Raw genomic sequence first — 20212 nt, forward strand, 5'->3', positions numbered from 1 at the left:
CCACAAGTCCCGCAAGTCTCAGTCGTGGGAGAGGCTGAGACCCCAATCCATCTGGCCAGGGACTCTCAGCTGATCCCTGAGAATGCAGCCCCACCCCCACCTTGCGACTTGATGCGACCCAGGTCACCGAAGGTGAGGGGTGGTGGTCCAGAGAGACTCGGATCCAGGACCCCCAGGCCCTGAAGCGAGGTGTTATCTGTCCAGGCCTCAGGTGAGCTCTACCCAGCTCAGTGGCCTTCCATGGTCCAGGTGGTGGCAGGAGGTCCTCGTGAGAAGGGCAGGGGCCATCTTGCACCATGGTTTGGCTTCACCTTGGAGCAGAGCAGGACAAACTGAGGCTGGACACTGAAAAATGGCCAGGAAGGCCCATGGTGTGCAGACAGGGGCATCTGGGAATGGCCATGTGGAGAACCACAGCAGGGGGACACAGGGGCTGTGATGGGGGGGTGTCCAGAGGCAGGCTGGGTGTCTGCAGACAGCTTCTGTGGTCTCAAGTCACTTGGGGACCAGGAGAAGCTGGGCTGGGCAGGAATGGGGTTGGGGGTGGCCCTAGAGCCCCAGACACATGACTCAGGGTTTCACATGGCCCCCGACTCCACTGCTCCAGGTTGGTGGCCTCTGGGCCCTCCCAGCTCCAATGACAAGGGCTGGAAAAGCACTGAGCACTGCCTAGCCTGGACATAGAGGAGTGAGGACATCAGGCTGATATGCGGTCCAGGGAAGAGGGCGTCTAGCATCTCGTTTTATTTTGTGGGGAATGAGACTAAAGTTAACCAGAAAGAACAAATGTTTGAATCACTAAAGAAAGAACAACTGAAAAAAGTGTCTGCATCCCGGAGGGGGCTGGTGCAATCTGACATTGAAGGAGAAGTTTGGGTGAAGTTTGATTTTTCCTTCCGGCAACCTTTCTCCCCGTTCCAACAAAAGCATTTTTTTCCCTACAGTGTCAGAAAATAGCTTCTGGTGGCTTGGGGAGAAATATTCCCAAGCCTGGGAGGGATGGGCTTGGCAATCCCCTTGCAAAGCCTTAAACCAGTGGCCAAGGGTCAGGGCACCGCTGCTTGTCCAATCTAGGCCGCTGGGACCTGCTAAAAGTCTTGAGGAAGCCTGGCCCGTCTTGGCGTGGCCACTTCTAGAAGCCGTGGCCTCTCTGAGTCAGTCAGCTTACCTGTAAGAGGGGGCGGGAGAGCTACACCAGTAACTTACCCTGAAGGCCCTGTCTAACCCTTAAATGGTCTGGTTCTGGAATCTGGGCTCTGGAAAGGAGAGAGTAAGGTAGGTCCTGCCCACATTTCCACCCGGCAGCCCTGAGGATTCAAATGAGCTGATGTGGAAAGGTTTTACCATAAAGGACTGAGCAAATGGGCATTTAAGTTCCTGCCCAGGAGTGAAACCAACCGGAACCTGGCCAACTCTTTCCACCTTTGTAAACAAATCTGGGTCCTCTCTGAATCACTCCCTCCCCTCCACACACAGTGTGATCTCAGAGCTGGAGCAGTCTGCCCCACCTCATCCCCTGAGGGGTCCTCACCACCTTTCCCACTAAGAGAGGCTAAAGTCAGCCCATCTGCCCCTACACGTACCCTCCACGGAACTGCCTGCTGGGGGGCCCGCCTTCCCTGCTCCGCGCCCCAGCCGCCCAGGAGGGCCCGTGGAAGGGGTCCCAGAGGAAAGCTGCCTGGTTTCAGACAAGCCCAGGTACTGGACGAGACCGGGGCTGGGAGACGGGCCCAGAGGTCCATTCTGATCGCACAGGACATGGACCCAGGCTCAGCTGAAGAACCCTTCCCTGTGGAGAAGTGCCAGCTACTTAACTGCACAGATGGAAGGTCAGCAGAAGTTTTCATGGGAGCTGGATTCGGAGGGAGGAGGACAAAGACAGAACCACCCATGGGCCGCGGTGAGGGAGCGGATCATTGGAGGCCAGGAGCCCAGATCAGAAACGACACTCCCAGAGGAAGGGTTAATAAAGCAGAAACGTGTTTATTAGGCTCCTCTGCTCCTCACAGAGGAGCAGGACCCAGGACAGAAGCGCCTGCGAAGTCTCTCAAGGTTGCAGGACTCTCTCTGAAGACTGCAGAGAATGTAGGCGCTGACCAGCCACCACCCGCAGAAGGACACTTATTTGGCTGGAGCGTGACCGCCGGAGGTGGCCCTGGCATGAAGCCGGAGCTGGCTCCTGGACTCCACAAACACTGAGGAGTCGGTGGGGACACCCACCTGAACACTGGCAGATGGCAGAGGCTCACGACCTGCCCTGAGCCAGCGAGGAGGGAGGGAGGGGGAGACAGCGGGCTCCTGGGAAGATCCTTGCCCCGGCCCAGAGGCCTCCCCAGATCTGCCCGCCTCCTCCTGGTGCTGAGACTCAGTCCCACACGTAGGGGTTTCTAAAGACCTGAGAGTTCTTGCCTTCCTTCGGCAGTGTGGTCTCCTGGCGGCTCTGGGCCGCATAGATGTCTTCGGCCCGCAGGGTGGAGTTGGCGCTGCCCATCACCTGACTGTTGGCGGTGGCCCGTGGGAGGATGACGTCGTAACCTCCTTCGGACTGGAAGGAAGAACAGGCGGTCTCACAGCCAGGTTCCGCCGGGGCGGATGTGCAAACACTCTGCTTCCTGCAGGGCTGTGCCTGCCAGCTCCCCCTTCCCTCCTAGTGCGCCCCCCTGCCCCCCGCCCCCAGCCCCAATGCCGGCCTGGGATGGATGACTCTGCATCGGGAAACGGAGGGGCTGACCCCTGACCTCCAGCTCCTTATCTCACCCTGCAGAGGGCCCTGCCTCTGAGCATGAGAATGAGGCCCCTAGTCACCTCTGATGGTCCTGGGGCTTCACGCAGGGGATGGCTCTTTTTAGAAGAGTCCCTTCTCCAGCCCCTTCCTGCTTCCAAACCTTGGGGCCCGATGGAGGGTGAACCACACTGCGCATCTATCCCCTGTCCGGCTCTACTCCCAGGCTCCCTTCCTCCAAGACTCTTGAGCTCACAGTGGCACTACCCACTCCAACAGCATTGTAGCTGCCACTGTGCCTGGCCGAAGGTGTCCCACACATTTCTTATCTAGGAGTCTGGGCTGGCCAGTCTGATTTAGAGACTTAAAACCTGACTGGTTTTGGTTTGAGTGTTTTAAGTACTGGAAATTTAAAACCCAAATTCTCTGCCTGGAACATGGTCAGAGCCTCAGTGGTCCTGTTCCTTTAAGGGTGAGAGACGCCGGCTGTGGGGTGCCAAGAACCCTGAGGCATCCCAGGAGGGGAGATGAACCCAGGCAGAGAGCTGCCACCAAACCCCGGCAGCTCCAGCGCCCCATGCTAACTTCAATCAACTCAGACCCGGGTGGTCCTCCCTTGCAACCTCCAACTTCCCCTACCCTTGTAGCTCCTGGACCATCAAGATTGGGGGTTCTCAAAGCTAGCTGTGCATCAGAATCACCTGGGCTGTCTGTTAAACCATACCCACAACTAGCGGGCCCCACCCTTTGGCGTGCCAGTAAATGTTTGCCAACCCTGGTCTGCAGTGTCGGCAGATTTCTGTGGGTGGTTACTCCCATCGTGGCTTGGGTAACGCCAAGTTATCAAGGTGACGTCACTGAAGAGAGGCTCACCATCTCCATCACACCACTGGGCTCGCCAGTTCCCAGGTGATGGTAATGCTGGGCATCTAGGGCCCGTGTTCTTGGAGCCTACTGTGTTAGATAAAGTGTCTGTGGGTCCAGATCCTTCCCGCAGGAGCAGGACTCAGTGCAGACAGGTAGTCAGCAGGAGCCGTGGGGCCCCCTGGGCGGCTGGGGCCTGGCAGACTCTGCTCACTTCCTTCAGGGACTCCTCTGCCCATCCCGGCTCCTGGCCACGGCTTGCTCTCCCTGGCCCAGCCCCAGGTCCAGACTCAGGGAGAGGGAAGGGGTTGGGGTTGAAAGTTTGGAATGCGCTGGCTTCACCCCGCTCCCGGTGCTCACGGCGCACGGCGGGGGGATGAGAACGCCACCCTGCTGACCTCCCTTGCTTCCTGTTCCCAGCATCCTGCCAAGGCGGGTCACTGACCTCTCCCCACAGCGACTGCCAGCCAGCCGGGGAGGAGGAACATATATGGAGTGAGGAAGAATCTCACCCCCCTCCAACACCCTGCTTCCTGTTCCCGCCCCCTCCCTTGGCTAATGGAGCATCTGGTTTCCAGAACCCAGGGGAGGTGTGAGGTCAAGAGCTGCTGCCTGCTGGTGGGGGGAAGGGAGCTGGAGGCCCCCTTGGGACAGCTGTGGTTGAGACCTGCCATGCAGTCCTCTGTCTACCAAGGATGGCACCTGCCTGATCAAGGCCCCCCTTTCCCTCCCTAACCTGCTTAGGGTAATGCTGGCCGCTCCCACCAGCTCAGAGAGGCAGCTCAGAGCCACAGTATCTGGCCTCAGTGGGTGTGTGACGCACCGATGACATGGGGCAGGCAGGTCCCACCACAGTGGCTGAAGGCAGTGGGAACATCAACCCCAGGGAAAAGGGCATCAGAAGCTGGGGCTCTGGGTTCCCCAAGGCTGATGCATCAGATGCCTCCACTCACCCATATGGCCCCAACATGTTGTGGGGACCTGGGGACCCCACTCACCGGGGCTTTGTGCATCAGGGCCATCTCAGTGGGCTGGTACACACTGGTCAGCAGCTGCCCGTTGTACCCGCTGTACGGTGACACTGGTCTCTTACCTGCAAGGAAACACAGGAGCTGTGCCAGGGCTGGGCTCTCAGCTCCCTTTCCTGCTCTCAAGTGAGGCTCCCCAGAGGGCAGAGAGAGGGAAAGGGGGCTAGGCCAGCCCTGGGGGTGAGGCTCTAGGTGTGGTGGCCTTTCCGGAGCCCAGCATCCCTTTGTTTGGATGCACAGAGAACACGATGCTGCTTGCCCCCCTCCTCGGACTTGCCCACAGTGTGGGGACCCCCCCCTCACCTGACAGTTCAGAAAAAAATGCTCCTGTCAGCAACCTTCACATCCCCATCCGTCCTCCGGGGCCAGAGGCCAAGAGGGGCACATGGGCCTTCGGCCGCCTTCCAGGATGGCCAGCCTCCAGCTCTGGCCTCTGCCGCTGTGGGCCAGCTGCCAGGTGCTGGGGTAAATACGGCAGAGACCCTCCTAGCGCAAGACTCCCTGATTCCCCAAGACCTAGAGCCCCACCAGGGGGACTGAGGATGCACATCCTGTCCTGTGGCCCCTTGGCAAGTTTCCAGAACTATTTTCAACTCCAGGAACACTTCCTCGTGCCTTCAGGGGTGTTGATTTCTAGATCTGTCCTACCCTACCAGGTGCTCCCAGGGGTTCTGAGGAAAGCTGCTGAGCCAACCCCGGGGGCCCAAGAGCAGGCGGGGCCTCGAGGGCCGGGACAGCTGGATGCCCGGCTCCTGCAGGCTCTCAGGGACCCCAGCTACAGAGGGCCTCCTAAGTGCTAGGCTCCCTCCATTGATTTTTCCATTAGAAAAAAATGAAAGGAAACAAACCCTCACAGCCCCAGAAGTGTTTGCCTTGAGGACAAAGGCTGAGGACTCTCTGGCCTGACTAAGAACAAAGGTGGAGGCAGCTGAGGCTCCTCCCAACGCTTGTCCTCGTCCGCAAGTCTCTCCTGGCGGCCTCACGACTGCCCCGCCCCCGCCCCATCCGCGGTGCGCTCACTTGGCACCAGGCCATGCCCGTGGACCACTGACTCAGTGGGCAGGTCAAAGATCCAGTGCCTGGCAGGGCAAGGATCACTCCTTTCCCCAAAGCAGGGATCACGGAGACCTCACCTTGTAAAGGAAAGCAACTTCCCCTGCCTCTGCCTCTGATCCCTGGCACAGGACCCAGAGCTGATGGTCGACAGTCAGGCAGTTCAAGTCTTAAGCGCTCCCCCAAACATCTCGATCAGCACAGTCTGGGGTCAGGGTCCAGGCTTTCCGGGTCATGGCAGATGAAGGGTGCAGAGCCAGCCGGCTAAGAAAGCATGCGATATGCATGTGCCCGGACACCTCAGGAAAGGCTCACCTGGCACTCAGGACATGCTCGGTGACAGCGGTCCTTACCATGAACAAGTGCCAGAGGAAAAGCGCCTTCCTTAGGGAGCTGCGAGCGCATCTGGGCAAGTCTCCTGGAGAATGGCCACCCCCACCTTGCCTCCCAAGCTTCTCTCGAAGGGGGATTGGCACAGGCCAGGAGAACCCCGTCCCATTAACAAAGAGCCGGGCAAGAGCTTGGGGACAAGCTGGCTGGATAGGGGGTGCTGTTCAGATCACCATGTGGCACACGTACTTTTATGAAAAAGAAAAAAAGTTTTAACTGAAAAGACGTTTAAAGGAAACTAAGACTATGGATATGTACATAATAGAAAAACAAGCAGTGGAAGGAAAGTAATAATGATAGGAAATAATAGCTAATAGCTAATACTGCTAGAGTACTTTCCCGGTGCCAGGCAGATGCGTTAATTTAATCCTCAGAAGACTTCCCGTGAAACAGGAACCATTATTATCCCCATTTTACAGACACAGAAACTGAGGCACCTAGCCATAAAACATCAGTCAAAAGTGATCGGTTCTGGGGATGGAACAGGAAGGAATGGGGTGGAATTGGGGAGACATTGGGGGGAAATTCTATCTATAATGTTTAAAATTTTACAATAAAACTATATTCATGAATTACATGAATATAGGGAAAAAAATCTTTTTAAAAAATGCAGTGGTGGGGAAGGGAAATAGCTCAGTGGTCGAGGGCATGCTTAGCAGGCATGAGTTCAATCCCCCAGAGGATTAAAAAAAAAAGTCCAAAAAATTGTATAAAAAAAATTTTTTTTAATGGAATAGGGACTTTAAGGAAGAAACCTGGATCATCTTTAGAACCTTCCACTGTGCTCAGGAGACTAGCCCCGGCCCTGCACTAAACCACGTGGGATCAAAGGGGACCTGGGGAGGGGAGGGGAGCGTGTCCGCTGACCCACCTGAGGCTGGCTCGTCCATGGAAAATGCCTTGTTTTCCACAAACATGCTCTGGCCCTTCTGCTCCTTCAGGATGGTCTCGTAGCCCACGCCCCGGGTAGGGTACAGGTCCCCCTGGTAGCTTTGCTCCGGGCTGGCCTTGGTCACCTGGGAGACCTCAGGGATGACATAGAAGAGGACAAAGGCCCAGGCATTGGCAGCCAGGGCGATGGCCAGCGTGGGGTCATCCCAGGTGGGGCTGTTACGCTGCTTGTTGCCGTAGGTGTACATGACAATCCACACCACCCAGATGGCAATGGAGGTGGCCGTGGTGAGCAGCACGAAGACCCCATGCTTCCGCCAGCGCCGGAAGCGGCCGCACAGGGCGGGCCAGGCCCCGCTGAAGGCGCACAGCAGCAGCAGCATGACGTAGATGAGCGCCATGACAAAGTCCATGTTGGCGATGGCGCAGGGGGAGGCGGCGGCCCAGACGGCGCTGCCATTGCCCGGAGGGCCACCCTCGCTGCCACCGCCCCGCACCAGCGTGATGATCAGCCACTCCGTGTTGATGATCACCTCCACGAGGCTCAGCAGCAGGGCCACGGTGAAGGTCACCCAGCCCCGGGGCCCGCGGTTCTTCCGGACCAGGAAGTTGAGGGCGAAGACGTGGGCCACCAGGCAGGAGAAGCAGATGGCGAACAGGACCCCAAAGAGGAAGCGCCGAGAGGCACAGGTGGAGAAGTCAGGCTTCACCACGCAGGCAAAGACGAGGCAGAAGAGGCCCAGGGTCCCCAGCAGGAAGAACACCTGGGTCCCCAGCAGGCTCCGCTTCTTGGTGTCCTGTACAAAGGGGAGGCTGGCCACAAGGATGATGGTGAGGACAAAAGTGGTGACGATGCCCGCCCCGGCCACGGCCTCCAAGATGATGCCCCAAGCCCCAGAGCGGTCACATAAGTTGTAATAGAGGGGGTTGAGGTCCGGGCTGCAGCCAGGTGGGGCAGAGTTCTGGGCCTGAGTCCCTGGGAACAGGAAGAGAGGCAGTCCGAGGCACGTCAGCAAGGCTTTGTGGACGGCCATCCTGGCTCCCAGGCCAGGCTCCACCTGGGTCCCTAGAGACAGAGGGAGAACAGGCAAAATCGCTCCTCGAAGCCAGAGTCTGACACACAAGCTGCTGCTCCCCGCATCCCGAACCCGGGTGAATTGATCATGAGACTGACCCTCTGGGCTTCAGAGTCCTTCTTAACACAGAACTCCTGGGAGTCATACCAACTGACCAGAGAGGCAAATGAAATGAAACCCATTTGTCATCCCTGTTCCTAGTCATGCAAAAAGAAACGACTGAATTTTCAGGTTCCCTCCCTTCCCCACACTCCACCAATCACAACCTGGGTCCAAATACTCCCTGAGCTCTTGCAGTGAGGATGAGGGGTGAGAAGGTTTGTGAGTAAGTCCAAGCGTGCCACCCACTCAGCACTTCCTCTCTGCCCTGGGACTTTCAGAGTTCGACTGGCCAGACACTGTGCCCCTCAACTCTGTCCCTGTGATGCCCAAGTCCACCGAGAATCAGCCTCATATTCATTCATTCAACTGTAACAGGTATAAACTGCAACCAGAAAAAGGGAAGAGACGGTCGAGAAGTTGTATCAACTCTCCCCGCCCCGCCCCATGCCTGCCTACCACTTCCCTTTACTGCCCTTCCTTTTCCCACTTTTAGTGCCAACGCTTCTCTTCAGAATCCAAAATTCTCTGGAAGCTCAGTTGCTGGAGTCACAAGGATAAAGTCAACTAATTTCCCAGCTAGGGAGTTAATGACTTAATTCTATGAGGCATTAACATTTTAAAAGCAAGAACCAGGCAAGGACAAAGCAGAACCCGAAGGAATTAGTCTATAATGGAAGACTTCAAGGCTTCGTAGCTAGAAGATCTTTTATTCACACAAGGAAGGTCACTTTCTACCCCATCTACTCCTTTGATCCATCCCGGACTGCAGCCTTACCCAATGCTGTAGATTGGCACCAAGGAAAACCAAAACCCTGCTCTCAATACCAATTGGATTTTCCCTGTGTGAAGTGGAGGTAAAAAGCGAGGCAGGCTAAGAGAAATTAAAGACCAAATTGATGAGTTTTCCAATCAAAGACTACATTTACCTGGAAAACAGAAAATAACTTAAATGCTCTAAAAGCATGTTATAAATTCCAAAATTCTATGAAAGGCAGGTACTGCACATTTAAATCACCCCTTATGTTTAAGTAATTAGTTGTAACCCTTCCTCTTCCTCTCTCACCTCTTGGGTCCAGGAGTGCTCCAGAAAGTCAGCAACCAAGCTTTCCTGGGCTGATAGTGACCACTAATGGTTGGGAGGGAAATGGCATGATTCTCCCACCTTTCTTCCCTTTTGAAGGCGAAGGGTAGATTTGCACACCGTTAACCCCTTACTGCGTTTGCCATTCCTGCTTAGTTAATGTCTAACAAACAAACAAAAAATCCTACATCTCAGTTGATAAAAAACTCTCTTCATAATCGACAAGTGGAAGGACACTGCTAAGAAGTCAGGGAAAATAAAACCCATAAATTAAGTGAAACTGACATAATAAAGATCAAGCAATTTCCAAAGTCCTTTAAGACATCCTACATGCCCCTAGGAAATATTTTGCCCCTGTCTTCTCAGCTACCACCTCATCTTTCAATTAAACTTGCTTTTCCCCAAGCAACACCCACCATTAACTCTTAATAAATAGACCTTCTTATGTGAATTTACTATTGCATTCCCTAAATAAATGGCACTGTAACACAGCTAAGTTTCTCTTGACTTCCAGTGCGAAAGCATGGTTCCCCTGCATCACAACTTAAATAAGCTTTTTGTAGGGGAATTTGCGTAATCGTAAATCAATAAAGCACAAACTGTATTTTATTTACAGGTACTGGAAAGAAAAGAGGGGAGTTGGAGAGGGCTAATGGGTAAGGAATATTGAACCATTTCAGGAGGTAATTTATGGAACACTCAACTCCATCTTGAGTGTTTCTGGCTCACAGCAAAGCAGCTAGAACTTGGGGTCCCAATTTAGAACAATTATTCCAAATCAGCAAATATTTACTGTGTAGACTAGGGGGACAAGGCCCAGGAGGTCTCGGAGCAGTGGAAGATACGGAGATGAACAAACACAGTCCCTGACTTAATGGTATTTAAAATCTGAGAGAAGAGATAAGGCGAGGCTACAAGGAACCTACCCAAGAAAGAATCAGGGAAGTGTCACACCAAAGAATTTACCTCTGGGGAGAAAAAGGTGCTATAGGAACGGAGGTAGAAGCCCTTTCCAGCTGACGGAGTCAGAAAAGACCACAGAGAAGACCTTCCAACAGCATTTTCTTCAGTATCTAATCAAGTTCACCAAGTATAAACTTAGTTTGTAAAGGGAGGTTGAAGCTGGCTGGCAACAGATTGGAAATGCTACAAGGCCTTAGGAGTTTGGGGCATGATTCTAAAGGCAATGGGGAGCCACTGAGGGCTGTTTTTTTGCACAATGAGGGCAGAACCAGGGTTGTATTTGAGTCCAGCAAAAAGCACAGGCAGTCGATCTGTGGAGGACACATTCATCCCTGTTTAAAGATTGAGGCCAAAGGTAAGGCATGATGGTCAGATCTGAGGGATCCTTTCCCAAATAAAGTCTAAGGCCTGGTTAGGGGGAAAGGATGCTGAGCCCCAGGCTACAAGTTCAAATCTCATAACCGCCATATCATTACAAATCCCTGTTCCTGGTCTATCTTCCTCTAAGATCCATTCCTGCCAGGATCCAGCACCTCAAAGACACTTGGGCCAGGGCCAGGGAAGCTTCACAGCCCTCACTCCAATTTCCTCCTAACTTTGCTGTGGGTCTGGACCTCACCCTTCAAGTCTGTCAGCCCCACCAACATGGGAACTTCAATGTGGGTGAGTAGGGAGACAGGAAGAAACCAATTCAAGTGGGGAAACTGAGCCAGGTGGGCCTGGCTCTGGTCCACTGCCTAGGACAGTAACCCCTGGAGGCCAGCAGGAGACTTAAAGACACGGAAGCTCAGAGTTCAGCCCCAGGTCCTTCAACATCCAAGAGTGCAGATTCAGACAGTGAGTGGATGCCATCTTTGAAGATGGCAGTGAAGGGGGAAAGGACTTGGACCAAAAAAGACCATCTCTGCCTAGAGACTCTCCCTCCTGCAGGTCCCGAAAGCCTGCACTTCCAGGCTGTCTTCTGAGCTTTGACTGTTAGAATGGTGCGTGTGTGTACGTGTTTCCCCTACCAGGCTGTAAGGTCTAGGATAGATGAACTTGTTCATCTTAGCATCCCCTGCAGCATCTAGTCTTGCAATGAACATAGTAGGCATTTGAAAATCATTCACTGAGCAGACACAGTGCCCATCTGTCCCCACCCCAGTTCTGCCGCCTTCATTTTGGAGTCACGTTTTCTGCTTTAAGGTTCTCAGTGGGACCAAAGAGGGCAGTGGGAGGGAGGTTCCCCCCCCCCCAAGACTGCTGCAGCCCAGCCCAGCTGCAGATTATTTTCTAGACAAAGGGGCCCTTTTGCTTCACCTCCCTGAAATCAGTCATACAAACATTTTTAATCACCTCTGAAATCGGCCTTTCCCTAGGCTCAGCCACTCAAGCCCTCGGCTCAGGTCTGAGTCAGCCTGATCCAGTTCCAGAATCCCCTTCCAGAATCCAGAGAGACCTCAGCGAAGTGGTGGGCTCAGATTGAGCCAGGGCCTCTCACCTTTCCAGAGCAATCCCCTTCCTCACTCTTGGACCATCCACACAAAAGCCTGAGAACCATCCTTTAAAGAGCTTCACACTGCTGCCCAGGTCTGTCTCCCGGATTCAAGGGTACAGAGTAAGGGATAGACCCCACAGCCAGTGGTTATCTTCAAGAGAGATATGACCACTTAGAGGCCCGTCCCAGAGGCACCTAAGCTCACCCAGGGGTGCCACCCTTCCTTTGTCCCCCGTCTGCCACCAGCCCATGAAGACAGACGGATGGACCCACTGAGAGCCTTCCTACCTCCTCTGTTTTTCCCATCCAGCTTCTCTTTTCTCTCTGCCACAGGTTAGGTCCTGCCACCTTACTCCTCTGCTCAGGGGGCTCTGGTGTTTAAACCAACCAGTAAGAAGGGGGATCAGAGATGCCTGTGCCTGTAAGGCGCTAGCTACCTCAGTGCCCAAGTTGGGGGCTTGGGGAGGGAGGTAGAGGGCTTCCTGGAACCCCAGTCTAGACCTTCACACCGAGGGTGGGGATTTGGCCTCAGATTCCCCCATCATTTTGAAACACGCCAATTCTCAAACCAAGGGTCCCTCCACTCTAGAATGCCACTCTGGAAAGCGCCTCCCCTCCCGAGGGGCACTCCCTCCCCCAGCCACAAGTACGGGCACAGGAAGGAAGCCTCCAGGAGCACAAAACCCCTTTCCAACATATTCCGGTCCCTGTGCTTTAGGATCAACATCATGGAGTCTTTTTAAATGATTGCTGGATTTAAAAGTGCGGGTCCGGGGATGGAGGGGCACAACTCAACCTCCGCGGCTGCGAAGGGCGTAGGAAACCCCTTTGGAGGTGGCGGGTGGGAGAGGAGCAGGGAATGGGAAGCGACCTAGAAGCCACAATGCCAAAAGTGAAGGGTCTTTGATTAAATTCCGAACTCACACGGCGGGAAGATTCAGAGCCCTCTCCTCCCTACTCTTCCCGGATACGGGGGTCTACACCCACGCTCCCCTGGAAGGAGGAACCGAAGGGCAGAGGAGCCAGTCTTTCTCCCATTTCCTCTGGCCACAGAAACCTGCCCTCCCCATTCACGGTGGCGGGCTGCGGAGAGGACACCGGCCCTCAAGTCACTACTGGCCGCGGACCCGAGCAGAGAGGCAGCGAGGGTGGAGGAGGCAGTCCTTGGAGACCCCGATTGTGGAGTTCTCCCTCGCCGCCAACTCAGAGACGCAGCGCCGGGCTTCCCACTCCCCCGGTTCCCAGCCCGCTCGGCTCTGGAAAGTTTCTGCGACGGACTGGAGTTGCAACGGCGTCCTCTGCCCGCGGTTCTCCACCCCTGGGCCTCTACCCTTGCCCACCCCTGCCAGCCCGACCCGACTCCACTCTTCCGGGCGGCCGAGGGGAGGGCGGAGCGGGAGGGCAGCAGCCCTTACCTGGGACGCGCCGCCGGCCCAGCTCCGGCGCGGCGTTTGGGGACAACTTTGGCCCCAGGCGGGGCGCAAGCGAGGGTGGGAGGGACTCGGCACAGGGCGCGGGGCCAGGCCCAGCCCTGGCCTGGGCTGGCGGGGCCCGGACGGGGGATCGGGGCGCGGGGCCTGCCTCTCCCCGGGACCCGGGCTGAGCTGGCCGCGCCTCGTCTCTTGCTCTCTCTCTCTCTTTCTGGCCTCTCCCCGAGCTCGGCGCCTTTCTCTGAGCGAGGGTGGGCCGGCGCCTGCATCACCGTGACATCACCTCCATTCAGGCGCTTATCGGGCGCCCGCAGCGCTCCAGGTACGTGAGATCGGCTCACACGGAAACAAAGCCCAGGCGGCCCTTCCCCGCACCCCACCCCCGACTCACCTCCAGGCTCCGACGACTCGCCCTTTCCAGCAGAGGGAGATTGGAGTTTCTGGCCAGTCTGGCGTGTGGGTTGTTGCTGTTTACTGCCACGCCCCCGAACGCGGGCGCGCGCACACTCACGCGCACTCACTTTCTGGACTCTGCTTTCTCACCGGAAAGCGGTTTGGGGTGCAGCCCAGCACACCTCGCCGGCAGGTCTCCCCTCCGCATGTTCCAGCGCGCGCGCACTGAGACGCGCGCGGGGCCACCTTCGTGCGTCTCCGTGGCGGACACCTAGTCTTTGTCACCTTCGTCTTGGGTCTCCCGTGAGACACACGCGGGGCACTGTTTGCTGCTTTGGACTAGAGCGAGGGGAACACTCAGACACAAAGTCTTTGTCACGCCTTCTGCGCCCCCTCCCCTCCAGAGTTTGCACACGTGGACACACCACACATAGTGCCCACCTCTTGCACGCGCGATCCGTCCCGGGCCCCCGGGTCACCAAATGTGCGTGGGAACGCCAACGCGCGCGTCCCTAACACCGTGGGCCGAGTCCAGAACACCTGGGAACCGTGGGCAAAAAGTCGTCCTGGGTCCTATTACCCCACTGCTGGGTTTCCTGAGATCGCCCTGGACACGGTCCACCTTAGTGCGCGCTCCCCTCCCCACGTCCCTGTTCCCTGTTCCGACTTGTCCTAATTAGCCTTCACGGTTCCGTTCCCCGAGGTACAGTGTTTAACCCGGCCCCCGCGGTCTCTGTGCTCCGAGACACATCTGCCAGACCGCGAGTCCTGCCCCTCCCACCGCTCGGGGACTTTTCCACGAGTTCGGGTACCCCCCTCCCCATGCCCCTCCCTCACTCCCTATCCTAGAGTGGATCAGTAGGGTGACACCCTTTTCCCTCCTGCCCCAGGAATCAGCAGAAAGGGAACTGCAGAAATAGGGAAGCTAATCCTAGCTGGGATCGCCCCCGCTCAGTAAACAAGAGATTTTCCGGCCGCCCTCCCCCGGGGCTGCGGGCTCCGCGGGAGGTGGGCTGCGCAGTCCCGGGGCGCCCAGCCGGGCCTAGTTAGCAAGCGCCGGAGACCCGGAGGGGCCGCGGAGCACGGAGAAGGGAGAGGTTGTTGGGCCTGGCCGGGGCCCAGGGGACGCGCAGGGAGGGCAGGGCGCCGGGTCTCCGGGGTGCCGGTTCTCGTGACGCCGAGTTGCCTGGGGGATCGCCAGCAGGCGCGCAGTCGGGGCCAGCCGGTGGCGGGGCGGGCGGCTGGGCGTGTTTGTTCTGCCCAGAGCACCGGGGGTGGGGGGGAGGCAGGAATCGGAGGGCGGGGGAGGGGAGGCAGCCGGTCACGGGCTAGGGGGTAGCAAGGTGGGGGAAGGGCGCTGAGAGAGGGGAGAGGTACCTCCGGAGCTGTTTGTTTGCGTGCCTCAATCTATGACAACCAGAAGTCAAACTCCATGAATCACCCGGAGCTGCCGGAGCGATAAACCCTGGGCGGGCTCCTCCCCTCGCACACCGGCTTTTCGGACTCCAGGAGGGATTGTTTGCTTAGCGGCCAGGGCTAGAGGTGTGGGGCCCTGTTTTCTAGAACCCTGTATCTGTTCCGGCGCCTGGCCCTCGCTGGCTGGGCTGGGAAAGGTGGTGAAGACTGAATTGTTTCAGTTCTTTTAAATAGTAAGAGGAAGAGTGCATTTCTGCGGCAGAGTTATGCCTTTGGTCTCCCTCCTCTAACTCCACCTCCCACCTATGTGACCCCCATGTGAGGGTGCGCAGATGCTTGTAAGGGCCAGGCAGTGGGGGCCCACCCTGAAAAGGGGAGCAGCAGGTCAGACCTACCTGAAACTGATAAGTCACTCTGGCCTCTGACTAGCTGTCATGAACTGGGCAACCAATGCTGAAACAGGTTTGCTCAGAAGGGTCGCTCATTAGCATATGTGAAAAGCCAATTCTGGGAGCCTGGGAAGGGTGCAGGGGAAGTGGTTCTGGGAGACTTGGAAACGGTGATCTCGAGGAGACACAGATGAATTCTGGGTTTCTTTCAATTTGCTTTCAAGTTTCAGGAACCCCTTCATCCTCCAGAGACCTCTTCCAAGAGACCTGTCTCCCCCCTCACTCCCGGCACAGGCCAGGGTAAGATTAGGGGATCCGGTGCCTGGCCACCCACTGCAGTGGTCTGGAAACAGGTCTGGACACCTCAGCTCTGCCCTCCGCCAGCCCTGTTCAGTGATGGCAGTGGAAATGCAGGGCAGTTTTCTGAGAATGGATTGCTCTCTCCCACCCCATCTCACTCTGGAACAGGATCTGCTTTCAAAACAAAGCAAGGCCCTTGGGGCAGGTGACCTGGGGCTTCTGAGTCTCCAGGATCCCTGGTACCCTTGGCTTTAGTCCCCCAGGGCCTGTCAGGGGTGGGGACATCGGAAGTGGGAATCTTGAGAACCTCATCCCCTACCCTGGCAGACGGCACTGGGTGCTACTGGACACAGCCAGTACCAGAAGACAAGTTCAGTGGGAGATGCTGCTGCTTGCAAGATTCCAACTATGGGCTCATCTGCGCCCCCAAATGCCCTTCTCCCAATTTCATAACCCCTAGGTGTATATGCCTTTTGAATGCCCATCTTCTCCAAAAGATAACACTTTGAGAAGTGGTCCCATAGGGGCTCTGTCCACCCACTGTTGAGAGAGATGTTGGATTCATGGATTGTGGGAGATTGTGTCTGTATCCCTCCCTCCTACTATGGTGGGAGACCTCCTGCTGGCCACTGGCCCATGGAAACTACCTTCATTCACTGGAACCTTCCTCTTTGAGCTGCATGAGTCTAAGTCACTGACAAGGCCCAGGGTCAGGTGCAACTTTGCCACCCACCAAAGGTTTGTGTGACCTGCACAGGTCACCTCTGCTCTCTGAGCCTTGATTTCCTCTACTGCAAAATGGGCACGATCACTCCGCCCCCACAGCTTGCTGTTGCATGCAGATGAAGCCCCGTCTAGAATGTTCCTCACACAAATGTGGCACTCACAGTAACAGCCAGAGTTGAGATATAGCCCCTGGAGGGTGGCTCACTGGTGATCTTCCCCCTCACAGCTGGGGGAAACCACTGCGAACAGGCCTTCCTGGGAAGCAGGCGAGCTCAGTACCTGCCGAGACGACCACGATTCCTGGGCCAGCAATGCCCTGCACTAGAGTGCAGGGTAGGGGACCTCGGCAGCCAGCGTGGGGGACTGGAGGAGCCGACCCCGGGGTGCTAGAAGTCAGGTCTGCTCCCTCTTCCCTTTTGCTAGGGTGCAGGAGTCCGAGCTTGCAGCTTCTGTTTGCAGAATGTCTTTCAGGAGCCATTTCCTCCCGGGGGAGTGGGAGGCCTGCTCCCCCTTCCTAGAGGGTTGAAGGCCCCGGTCTTGCCGCCTTACCCGCCCGCCTAAGTGGAGCGAGCCCAGTCCCTCTGGGAGCTGAGGGTGGGGCCCTTGGCTCCCTGACAAGTAGGTGCCTGGATTCTTGTGCTGGGCGGCTGGGTGCCCCACGAAGCCGGTAAACAGACTTTGCATTTGACCTCTCCTTGCTCCCAGGCTCCGAATTAACTGGTTACTGCCCGGGCTGACCAGGCTGCAGTGTCTGGCTAAGCCACCTATTGTCTTGGGCTCATAGGACTGCCTGCTTGGAGCAGCCTGTTACCACCTAATTTTTGAGAGGAACCAGGGACCAAAGTGGCCCCCTTAAGACGCAGAAAGCTAGGGGCCAGGGAGCGGGCGAGATAAACACTCATTCACCACAACCCTCTGCCCATGGCTGATCCCTTGGGAGAGGTACCCGGAAGTGGGCCTTGGGCAAAGCCTGCTGGAATGTCACCTGATGTTAAGCCCACCCACAGCGGCCACAGAATCTGCCACTCCCCACCCCCCTAGCCCCTGCCTTGAGCTCCCCGCTTCATGGCGCAGTGGCCACTAACCAGCTCCCTGTGGAAGGAGGATTTTTTGAACTGCCCAGGTCTGGAGAGCCTCTGTCCACTGAATCAGGGTCAGGGCCTTCCAAACACGGAGAAGAAATGTATAAAAAGTACAGCGTTTAGTCCCCCTTCCCGTTCTTCAGGAAGAGTCTCAACCCTCCCCTCTCCCACCCCCATCCCATCAACTGCCCCTCCCCCGTTCCCCTCCCCCGCCCCCTTTCTGAAACCATTTCAGGGCTGGCCACCCTCTACCTCACTGCAGTGCAGCCTGGTCACCCATGCTTGCAGTTGTCCTTCCACTCCCCAACACTCCCAGTCACCTGCAAACCCCCATCCACTGTGGGACATTCACTGACTCCACCCTGGCACTGCTGGCTCATAAGACTGTCACAGGCTCCCACCGCCTCTAAGTCAAAGACCAAACTCCCTTGCCCAGCATTCAAGGCCTCTGCAGTCCTCACCCAAACTGCGCTGCAGCCCCGTCCCCTGCCTCTTCCCCACAGGAAATGACCACTCCAGCCTGAGAAGTCAGCTCTGAACAGACCTTCCTGTGGCTTCACTCACGATGTCCCCCACTCTCAATCCAGGACACCCCCTCCCTGGCGCCTCTCTGAACCAATCTCCCTCCTGCCCTCTGCTTCTCCCCAAAGTTTTTGCTGGTGACCCCACCCCACAGTCTTCCTCCCTCTGCTCTCCCAGAGCATGAATTTGCCAATCTTGCCCACTTCGCACTCTCAGCTGCATCTTATACACAGACATCTAGCCCCCCTAATTCCGGATAGGCCCAGTGGGGAGTGGACTCTAGATTTCACACCTTGCCTTCCCTGCAGCCCTGGGATAGTGCTCAATACATACGACAAAAATGGGTGGGAAGGCTGAAATGACTGACCGAGAACTGAAGGATGCTATCAGCCTTCCCTAGGGCGAAGTGTGGGCTCCGTGTCTAGGCTTGGCCATGCTGCGGTCCTGAGCCCCACACTCAGATCCCTGGCTCCCTCTGGCTCCCAGAATCCCAGGCCAAGAAGCTCAGAGAAACACTGGCCACTCTGATAATGCACTCATAACAGCTTATCTCTGTGCAGCACTGTGCAATTTTCAAAGTGTCTTTTACAGATATTTGATCTCGACAACCCTAGGAGTTCAGTAAGGTTGATAACATCTTCATTTTATAAATTTAAAACTGAGGTTCAGAAAGGTTAAGTGACTAACTGAGGATTAGAACCCGTTTGTTTTAACTCCACCGGACTAGCGCCTTGCTGTGCTCTGCCCCAAAAGCGCTTTGGTGTCACTTAAGTAGCTTGTTTCCCTTCCTGTAAATATTTGTGGATGTGTCTTATGGCTTCAACCAGGGTGTAAGCTCTTTGAGGGAAAGATCTGTGCATGATCCATCTTTGTGTTCCCTGGGTGCCTCACCCGCTTTAGGGCCTCGATCAGTATTTGCAACAGAATAGATGAAGGATCCGCACAGGCTGGCACAAGAGGACCTCGGAAGCAGAGCTGACCTGCAATCTAGCCTGCAACCTCCCTTCGCAGCCACCCTCCCTTCTCCCAAGAATCCCTTCACCTTAGAAGCCAGCCAGCCTCACAGCAGCACTGCCCTGGGCCAGTCCCTGGCCTGTGGCAGGGCTATGAGTCTCCCTCTCGGCCCCTTCTCCTTCTTAAGGTCTGTTCTCCTGATGGCCACTGGCCCCCATGGTCACATCCTCTGTGCACACCGCGCGCAGCCTGCCCTGCCTTCAGGACCGCTCAGCCTTTCACCAGCCTCGCCAGCCACCAGCCTAGATCCCCCAAGAGTGTTGAAAAGACCCCGTCTCTGCCCCCATCCCCTTGCCTGGGATTTGAGGGTGCCCTGTCTCTCAAACTCAGCCAGGACCCCAAGGTGATGGGGGGCAGAGCTGGGGAGCCACAAGAGAGCCAGGCATGCCCGCACTCACCAGAGACGGGCAGGGCCAGCCAGCTGGCTTCTGGGTGGAGTCCAGTCCCAGCTGTTCCCGGGGCTACTTGGGTCTCAAGTCCCGAATCCCTTGCCGGAAGCCCAGCTGCGGTGCGGCCAGAGGCTGCTGGGAACCTGGCCGCGCTATTCTGGGAGTGAGACAGAGCCCCGGGACGCCTGGCAGCAGCTGAAATTTCAGCCCCTTTGGTTTGCTTGCTGTTCGCCTTCCCTCTGATGAGAAGGCAGAGTTCGGTTATTATGCAAAGTTCAGAACCACTGATGGTGCATTTGAGGGTCTTAATGGCAATTGTGGTTATGCTAAAGTGGGACCTGGCCATAAACAATCTATACTTCAGCCCTCTGATGCAATGGCCTTCATTCTTGCTGTCACTCACACCACGTGGCCCCGTAATCATTTTCCTTTAGTTTTACAGTTTGTCCTCATACTCACCCTGCTACATTAACCCGCTCACTGACATTCTGGTACAGTCCCTCCCAGTTAAACGCAATGATGGATTTCCTCTGAGAGCCTTTCTTCCTCCCTCCTTCCCTCCCTCCCTCCTTTCTTTTCCTTCCTTCCTTCCTTCCTTCCTCCCTTCTTTTTAAAACTGAGGCTGGATGATTTGCTTCTGCAGTGTAAGCAATCAAGGACAAGGAAGAAAACTGGATTTGGGTGACAGAAGATTAGAGTCACAATCGAACCTAATTTACAACAAAGTTAAGCCCCCACGATTAACCTGCTTTTGGAGGGCCTTCAGAGAAGCCCCCTGAGATGCTGGCTGGTTTTATCATCCTCCTGTGGGAACTGGAGGCCAGGCTGGAAAGAGAGCCTACCTAAGGACACAGGTTATGGATGTAAACCATAAGCCTGGCATTCTGACTTCCTGCCATGGAAT

The 20212-nt window shown here is 56.2% G+C and overlaps 1 protein-coding gene across 6 annotated transcripts; it reads right to left on the bottom strand.

The window, feature by feature from the left end:
- Positions 1-1958: 1958 nt before the first annotated feature.
- On the bottom strand, positions 1959-19460 carry GPRC5C (G protein-coupled receptor class C group 5 member C). 6 transcript variants are annotated; one of them, XM_014551780.2, is made up of 5 exons: positions 13912-14255; positions 13469-13809; positions 6929-8014; positions 4540-4679; positions 1959-2545 (listed from the first exon to the last, which is right to left on the bottom strand). In XM_014551780.2, exons 3-5 carry the CDS (start codon positions 7980-7982, stop codon positions 2366-2368), a joined length of 1374 nt encoding a protein of 457 aa, XP_014407266.1. In that variant the 5' UTR covers positions 7983-8014; positions 13469-13809; positions 13912-14255; the 3' UTR covers positions 1959-2365. The 6 variants fall into 6 exon arrangements, with proteins under 6 accessions (XP_014407266.1, XP_014407265.1, XP_032312808.1 ...); XM_014551779.2 differs by lacking the exons at positions 13469-13809; positions 13912-14255 and adding an exon at positions 19318-19460; XM_032456917.1 differs by lacking the exons at positions 13469-13809; positions 13912-14255 and adding an exon at positions 19318-19456 and having other exon boundaries at positions 4585-4679.
- Positions 19461-20212: the final 752 nt, after the last annotated feature.

Source organism: Camelus ferus, chromosome 16 (assembly GCF_009834535.1).
Source record: "Camelus ferus isolate YT-003-E chromosome 16, BCGSAC_Cfer_1.0, whole genome shotgun sequence".
In the NCBI taxonomy this organism is placed as follows: Eukaryota; Metazoa; Chordata; class Mammalia; order Artiodactyla; family Camelidae; genus Camelus; species Camelus ferus.